This window comes from Ochlerotatus camptorhynchus, unplaced genomic scaffold, assembly GCF_037179485.1.
Source record: "Ochlerotatus camptorhynchus isolate MF236.1 unplaced genomic scaffold, CSIRO-AGI_Acam_v1.1 ptg000242l, whole genome shotgun sequence".
Classification (NCBI taxonomy): Eukaryota; Metazoa; Arthropoda; class Insecta; order Diptera; family Culicidae; genus Ochlerotatus; species Ochlerotatus camptorhynchus.
The window spans coordinates 1,045,661-1,054,604 of record NW_027040732.1 but is presented as its reverse complement, the minus strand read 5'-3'; the positions used below and the strand labels follow the sequence as shown (position 1 = coordinate 1,054,604).

Genomic DNA, 8,944 nt, shown 5'->3' with positions numbered 1-8,944 from the left:
CTCCTATTTTCCCCTTCTAAATTGCTATCATGTGAAAGAAGCATCAGGCAAAGCAGGAAATTCGGTTGTAAGAAATAAAACACCAAAGAGCAAATATAGATATATTCAACAAAATCGTTCAACATATTCGGCGGGTGGTGGCTATGCTTGTACATTGTACAGCAACGATGACTGCAACTTCTTTCTACCTGAGTGCTGGAAAAGGTGTGTAAAGTCTTTTCACCGCCGGATGCATTTACCAGGCGTAGTGAGAGCTAGAGTCCTGGAAGCTAACGTGCGAAACTTGAGCCTCCGGTGCGTAGCTTAGGGTCTTGGTGGCAATAACGGGAGACGGAGTAGCGTAGATGGGTTGGGCAGAAACGGTCTTAACGTAGGTTGGCTGATGGACCAGGGTCTTGGCGTAAACTGGCTCGGATACGTAGGTTTTAGCAACTGGTGCACTGTAGGCTAGTGGAGTTTGGTACGACACGGCATTGGAAGCATATACGGCTGGCTCCTGGTGCACATAAGCCTTGGCATAGGTTGGCACAGCCTTTGCGTATGATGGTGGGTGAGATACAACATGCTTGGTGACGGATGGCTGCGAAACAACGGTCTTGGCATAGGTTGGCTGCTCATGGACGTACTGAACCGAAGGCTGGGCATATGTGACGGCCTGGGTGGCAACTGGACTGGAGTAGTGCACAGCTGGCTGGGCATATGTTACGGCTGGGGTGGAGTAGTGTACAGCAGGTTGTTGATGGACATAGGATGGCTGTGCAATCAGGGTCTTGGCGTAGGTTGGCTGCTCATGGACGTACTGAACTGAAGGCTGGGCATATGCAACAGCCTGGTGTGCGACTGGGGTAGAGTAGTGTACAGCTGGCTGGGCGTAGGTTAGGGTCTTGGCAACCGGGGCAGCATATTGGATGGTTGGTTGCTCGGCATAGGCCACGGTCTTGGTGACTGGGGTGGCATAGTGGACAGACGGCTGGGCATAGGTTACAGTCTTGGCAACTTTGGTGGGCTCGTGACGGGTGATCGAGCTGTAGCTAACGGCTGAGGCAGGCGAGTAGTGTGCCTCGTGTTGATCAGCTTCAAGGTAGGCTGCTCTGGCACAGGCCAGGGCGGCGAAGAGGACAACCATCTGCAGGGCGGCAATGAAATGGAAAGGAGTTAAGTTTTACATGTGCGTAACATACGTTGGACTGAGGGCTAATATTGCTGGTCATCATGCTTTAGTAGATCTCTGAGTACCCAAAGCTTTTGAAAAAAATGTTTACTTAATTATCTTGGCTCTGTGTTCTCTAATTCTAAGGTACTGATATTTTTAAAGATGTGACGTAAAGTTTACGATTTTCAGAGTTGGGAGGAAATGCTATACTAATGTGCTATTACAGAACTATCAATCGATCCTCTTCTGAACTTTATCTAGCTAATAAATTATGATGAAGTAACAAAACACATTGATTGAATTTATTTATGCAAAATAAACACACACATTTTTTTAAATTTAAGTTTAACATATTTTTGAATTTTTTTATTCAAAATTCCTAAACTTATTTCCCATTTGCATTTTTCCTGGAAAGCAATTGTTTTCTCCTTTATTTTTTCAAGTCGTCATTTTGATTGGAAGTCACGTTGTTGTTCTACGATTTTTTTAAATTGATTTATTCCGCCATTTTGATTATTTTTTGGCAAGTCTCCAAATGGCTGAATTTTAGCTCAATGAATATTAAGCAGAATATGTGCATTTAGAGCCTCAAATTGAAATTTTAGAGAAAACGTGTCTTTTTAAAAATGTTTCTAAACATAAAACATGATAAAGAAGAGGAGGATGGCTTTATCACAGAGCCCCGTCTCGGAGCGAGTGTGTTGTTGATGGACCTGGTCTACGATTCAAGATTGGTTTCTGTGATGATAAGTATCACGATCTTCATCGAAATGTAAGTATTATTGACAATAATCATAACAATCAACTCGTATATACATTGAAATACATATATAAAAGGGAAGGGACGATCCAACAGGGCACTCGATTAAAGCAATTTGGACGGGGAGAGTGGGAATGCGAACTCCCTGTTGATAACATTTCGTGGATAAAGGGCGGGCTCTTTTCGCCACTCATTGGGGCATCTTCCTGTTTGGGGGCTTGTCTTTTTGACCAATTGGCTGATCAAGTTGCTGGAAGGAGATTCTTTATTGTTCCGTAGATGCGTATAGGCGACTTTGCCTATCGATCTACCCAATCCGTTTTTGGCCCTTCAAATAGCGACATGCTGAGGACAATCAGAGGTTATTAAGCTTGATCAAGACACAAGCAGAGAAGAGAGCCCACTTCTGTTGGACTAAGTTCCGTGCTACAATGGGTGGTAAACCACTATCATCACCATCATATCTTTGACAAAGATGTTCCTTATAGTAAGGCCCTTGTTTTGGGGTCAGTGAATACTTGGGTGGTCCAAAAAAACTTGGGTGGAAAAAAAATCGTTTTAATTTGAATTAAATAAAGGCATACATTTTTTGGAAAAATTGTAACTCAACTAGTGCAATGAAATTTTGTATATATCTTGAATTGACCAATTTAGAGCTATTTACCTTAATTGACTTGGAATGTCTCTAAAAAACGGTTTTTTGCTATAATTTATTTTTATTTTTTATTTCTCAGCAATGTTGTCTCTCGATAACTTATTGAAATTCAGAAGACGAAACTTTTCCACGCAGAACTTTTCGATATATTTTGCCGCTCAAAAGTTATTGACAATTTTATTCAAAAAAATATGCTGATTATAAATGTTTACAAATCTCTCTTGTTGGAGCAAATATAAAAAAATATAATTTTGCAGCATTTGAAAGGTAGGTGTTTTTTTCTATGTAAAATTAGAGATAAGTAATTATTAGAACTTCTTCAAAATCATCATATCTCCTTTATATCAAGAGATACAGAAGATTGTTCGTCATGCATCAGAGATACGTATTTGACTTGTTAACAAAAGTTGTAGCTAATGACAAAACCTACAAAAACTCTTTACATTATTTTGCGGAATGCTTTTGATGCAAAAATTTAGAGGCAAATGAATTTAAATGAATGCAAATGATTGTCCATGCCTGCTCAGGACCACGCTTACCAGATATGTTCGCGAAATTTTCCGAAATTTTCCTGATGCCAATGGAATTTCTCTGGAGTTCTGGGAACTACCCTGAAATTCTCTTCAGAACTACTCTGAAAGACTCCTCAGAATTACTCTAAAGTTCTCCTCAGAACTAAGTTCTCGTCAGAACTATTCTGAAGCTCTCCTCAGAACTACTCTGAAGATCTTTTCAGTACTGCTCCAAAATTCTTATCAGAATTACTTTAAAGTTCTCCTCTGAACTACTCTGAAACTCTCATCAGAATTACTCTGAAGTTCTCCTCAGAACTACTTTGAACTTCTCCTCGGAACTACTCTGAAGATCTCTTCAGAGCTACTCTGAAATTCTCCTCAGAATTACTCTGAAGTTTTCCTCAGAACTACTATGAAGGTCTCCTCAGAACAATTCTGAAGTTCTCCTCAGAATTATTCTGAAGTTCTCCTCAGAACTACTTTGAAATTCTCCTCATAACTACTCTGAAGTTCTCCTCAGAATTACTTTGAACAGGTCTTCAGAACTACCTCTTCAAAACTACTCTGAAGTTCTCCTCAGAACTAAGTTCTCGTCAGAACTAAGTTCTCGTCAGAACTAAGTTCTCGTCAGAACTAAGTTCTCGTCAGAACTAAGTTCTCGTCAGAACTAAGTTCTCCTCAGAACTAAGTTCTCCTCAGAACTAAGTTCTCCCCAGAACTAAGTTCTCCTCAGAACTAAGTTCTCCTCAGAACTAAGTTCTCCTCAGAACTACTCTGAAGTTCTCGTCAGAACGACTTTGAACTTCTCCTCGGAACTACTCTGAAGATCTCCTCAGAACTACTCTGAAATTCTCCTCAGAATTACTCTTAAGTTCTTCTCAGAATTACTTTGAACTTCTCCTCAGAACTACTCTGAAGTCCTCTTCAAAACTACTCTGAAGTCCTCCTCAGAACTAAGTTCTCTGAAGTTCTTCTCAGAACTACTCTGAAGATCTCCTCTGAACTACTCTGAAACTCTCATCAAATTACTCTGAAGTTCTCCTCAGAACTACTTTGAACTTCTCCTCGGAACTACTCTGAAGATCTCTTCAGAGCTACTCTGAAATTCTCCTCAGAATTACTCTGAAGTTCTCCTCAGAACTACTCTGAAGGTCTCCTCACAACAATTCTGAAGTTCTCCTCAGAATTATTCTGAAGTTCTCCTCAGAACTACTTTGAAATTCTCCTCATAACTACTCTGAAGTTCTCCTCAGAATAACTTTGAACAGGTCTTCAGAACTACCTCTTCAAAACTACTCTGAAGTTCTCCTCAGAACTAAGTTCTCCTCAGAACTAAGTTCTCCTCAGAACTAAGTTCTACTCAGAACTAAGTTCTCCTTAGAACTAAGTTCTCCTCAGAACTAAGTTCTCCTCAGAACTAAGTTCTCCTCAGAACTACTCTGAAGTTCTCGTTAGAACTACTTTGAACTTCTCCTCGGAACTACTCTGAAATTCTCCTCAGAATTACTCTAAAGTTCTTCTCAGAATTACTTTGAACTTCTCCTCAGAACTACTCTGAAACTCTCCACAGAACTACTCTGAAGTTCTCCTCAGAACTACTCTAAAAAATTTTCCTCCCTCAGAACTATTTTGAAGTTCTCCTTCTCCTTAGAACTACTCTGAAGTTCTCCTCAGAATTACTTTGAACTTTTCTTAAGAACTACCCTGAAATCCTCTTCAAAACTACTCTAAAGTTCTCCTCAGAACTAAGTTCTAGTCACAACTATTCTGAAGTTCTCCTCAGAACTACTCTGAAATTCTCCTCAGAATTACTCTGAAGTTCTCCTCAGAACTACTTTGAACTTCTCCTCAGAACTACTCTGAAGCTCTTCTCAGAAAATCTCTGAAATTTTCCTTAGAATTACTCTCAAGCTCTCCTCAAAACTACATTGAAATTCTCCTTAGAACTACTTTGAAGTTCTCCTCAAAAATACTCTGAAGTTCTCATCAGAACTACTCTGACACTCTCCACAGAACTACTCTGAAGTTCTCCTCACAACTACTCTGAAATTATCCTCTCTTAGAACTACTTTAAAATTCTCCTCAGAACTACTATGAATATCTCCTCAGAGTTACTTTGAACTTCTCTTAAGAACTACCGTGAAGTTCTCTTCAAAACTTTTCTGAAACTTTCCACAGAACTACTCTGAAGTACTCCTCAAAACTGCTCTGAAGGTCTCCTCAGAACTATTTTGAAGTTTTCCTTAGAATTATTCTGAAATTCTCCTCCGAACTACTTTGAAGTTCTCCTCGTAACTACTCTGAAGTTCTCATCAGAATTACTTTGAACTTCTCTTCAGAACTACTCTGAAATCCTCTTCAAAACTACTCTCTAGTTCTCCTCAGAACTAAGCTCTCGTCAGAACTACTCTGAAGTTCTCTTCAGAACTACTCTGAAGTTCTCCTCAGAACTATTCTTAAGTGCTCCTCAGAACTACTCCGAAGTTCTCCTCAGAGCTAAGTTCTAATTCTCCTAAAAATACTCTAGACCTTCGATGAAGTTTTCATAATTTTCCTGAAATATACTAAGTTGTCTGAATATTCTTTTGAAGATCTTTAAATTTTCCTGTCGGAACTTCCCTAAATATATCTGAACTCCCCAGAAGTTCTTTGCACTTCTCAACAAACAAGAGTTCTCTGGACTTCCCTAAAAGTAACGGAACGTTCCTTAAGCTCCCGCAGTTTTACTGATATTCATAACTCTTCTCCGATATATCCCCATGGTTTATGGGGACTGATACTTCTTCAACGCTCCCCCCTTTTTTTGAAGTTAATGTAAATTCAAAGACGATCACTGAACTTCGGAGAATTTCAAAGCCCCTTGGATATTTTCACAATGATTCATATCGATTAGTTATTCAGAAGAATTTCTACTGATCAACTATTTAATCAGATAAGTTTACTATTTATTTACTATTTCAACTGAATCAGAGATTATTAAAATAACCGTATGACTTCATTACGATTAGCTCGTTTAAAGATCTCCAACTAATTGAAAGTGCAAGAGACGATTCTCAAATATTATGCCTTTAAGTAAGCTTGCAAATGCTCATTACAGCTAAAATGATATTTTTCGGATTTATGAAGCTATGAAATATGTTAATGGTAATTCTTATTGACAAGATGCAAGAAGATAAGGTAAAGTATCTGTATGATACATAAAACATGTTAATTTAGCTTTCAGAGGGTCCCAATAGCGGTTAATTGTAACGATGAGCAACGTGATGAGCGAGCAATCAGAGATCATAAAATCGCTAGTTGTGACCTTCGGAAAGCAAAATTGATACATTGTGTATGTCATACACAAACTTTACCACCTATTCTTGCTTCTTAAAAATAAAAATTATCATTATAGTATCTCATAGTTTCATAATTCCAAAAATTAGCGTTTTAGCTGTAATGAGCAATTGCAAGCCTGTCTTTAAGTAGATCAAGTAATATCGTGAAGATCTTGGACTGATCATAGTAAATCAATGACGTCTCGTAGCCAATATTTTAAGTTGCAAGCTAGATCAGGGATTATTCAAAAGATCTCCAGTTTATCGAAAATGGTACTTGGCATTTGATTTTTTAAAATTATTGTGGTAGATTAGGGACAATTCAAGTAACTGAAACAAAACAAAAATCAAATGACCTTCTTCAGATAGGTATTCGCATATGAATTCTAATAACATTAAAATTAAAAATTAAAAAGCTAAAAAGGTTACCTTCCATTTAATTACACTTAATTATTTTTCAAAAGAAAAAAAAAATCACATATTTTAGTCAAAAAATTATCAATTTTTTTTTTTAATTTCAATAACAAAAAAAGGTTATTAACAAAAAATGTTTAATGTTTTTATTCAGAAAACATATTTTTCGGCACTCAATGCTGAAGAATATTACTTTTCGACACTGATTTTAATAATATAATATATAATTTGCATCTTTGCGAAATTTGGTAACATTCGTTTTGAACTAGCGATTTTAAAATATGTTCTACAAAATAGTATTTCCGTTATAGCAAATTGTACATGCAATCTTGCATATTAATAAAATACTTGGCTCAACTAAAATTTATGATAACTGGTTCGTTATTTTATTTAGTTAACGTTGACAAAATCTAAACTGTATCATTCAAATATGAATGTGAATATACCGAAATTATTTGATTCATTCTAGCTAAAATGTTGTTTATTTTTTTCAGTTAGAATAGATTTTACGATATAATGATGCCTTATTGAGGAAGTTCTGCTTCAATTTAGAACTGTTCACATTGATTTTTTTTTTCATCTAAAAATGTGCGATTATTCACTTTGTGACCAGGGTTACACTCTATTTTACACCCATGATTTTGCCAACATAAATTGAAAATAAGCGTTTCTTGATCATTTATTGAACTCAAAATTCCGTTAATTTTCCTCGTGTCACTTATCGATTCACAGTAACAGTCCATTATGTTTTCCTAAAAGCTCACTAATCTTGAAGCTTCTTTCTTCCACGGCACTACACTAATCTGCTAGCCCCGTTCTGCCGTTACACCGGGATCTCACCTTAAACGCCATTATGTCGATGTAAATTTGCACTAGCGATGCGTGCGGGCAAACCGATTTAGTCGAATAAAAGTTAACTGAAGCAATGATACGGCTCTATCGGTTGGGTCCTATATTTATATGGAAAATCCTAGCCCTTTTAGGAACTCACATCAAAGGGCGCAAATCAAGAAGAGAGGGTGACCTTCCCTTTGGGGCCAGATCGTGGCGTGATCGGTGGCAAGAAGTTTTGGAAAATACACACTATCACACGTGTTACAGCAAATCTTACTCCTTCCGATCGTATCCCACACTACAGCTGTACGATTGTTCGGTGGTTGGTGGTTTGTTAGGGATGGTGAACTTTCCTGTCGAATAGTTTTGATTTCGACTCATCGATTTTCTCCGAAATTAGCTCGGTATTTTTCCAAGCAAGATATTGTTGGAATGTTTTCTGAAATCTCAATATTGCAAAAAAAAACATGCATGATTTTGTATCATCCCTATCCCTGGCTTGGAGTTCGTTTACAATGTTTGTTTACAACCGGCATGCTATTGAACGGGTTTCGTAATGGGTAGAGTGTGTTGTAAAATAGAGATGGTGAGTGAGAGAGAGAAACGAGAATTTCGACCACGTTAGAGTGATTTGAGTAATGTCTCTAGCGATGTAATGGATGTGTCTCACGCACCCATGAAAGCAACTGAACGCGTGAGCGAGTACACCGATGTGGATGGGAGGGGTTCACCATGACCCGTATTACAGATTTACGGCAATCCTGAAAGTTACAAAATTGGTACACTCATGAAAATCAATTTGACACCGTATTTAACCACATTATACCGATCATTCGGAAGTGACAATCCACGCGAGCCATGTGACGTCACGAGCTAAAAAACCCCCCCTTGGACGAATGCGACCTCGCAAGGGGTGCTTCTCCGAAGCCGGTCGTCGTGATGGTCACCCCAATGGGAGGTTAATTACCTTCCGTATTGAAGTTTCGAAGTGGAGTGGAAATGAATGGATCCGATGGTGGTGACAGAGCAGCAGAAAAAAAGCACTGTCTGATTCACATCATCTAATCAAAGCCACCGTCGTCGTCGGTCGGTGTCGGTGGGTTGTTTTATGGGTGCACCATAAATTAATGACCAGTTGGCGGGTAGTCCGAAATTGTTTTGATATTTCCTGAGAGCAGAAAAAAAAGCAATATTTACGATCGCGATCGACCTTGACCAAGGGAGCAAAGCCACGAGCGATGAGTTATGGGAGGAAATTAAACTATTGGTATTTTGGCTAAGCTCCGGCTGCGGATA

At 38.3% G+C, this 8,944-nt stretch overlaps 1 protein-coding gene across 1 annotated transcript; it reads right to left on the bottom strand.

Annotated features, from left to right (window-relative positions):
- Positions 1 to 235: 235 nt before the first annotated feature.
- Positions 236 to 1,211, bottom strand: LOC135704498 (cuticle protein-like). Its single transcript, XM_065225983.1, has 2 exons — positions 1,182 to 1,211; positions 236 to 1,126 (listed from the first exon to the last, which is right to left on the bottom strand). The coding sequence occupies exons 1-2, from the start codon at positions 1,209 to 1,211 to the stop codon at positions 236 to 238; spliced, it is 921 nt and encodes a 306-aa protein (XP_065082055.1).
- Between the last annotated feature and the right edge of the window lie 7,733 nt (positions 1,212 to 8,944).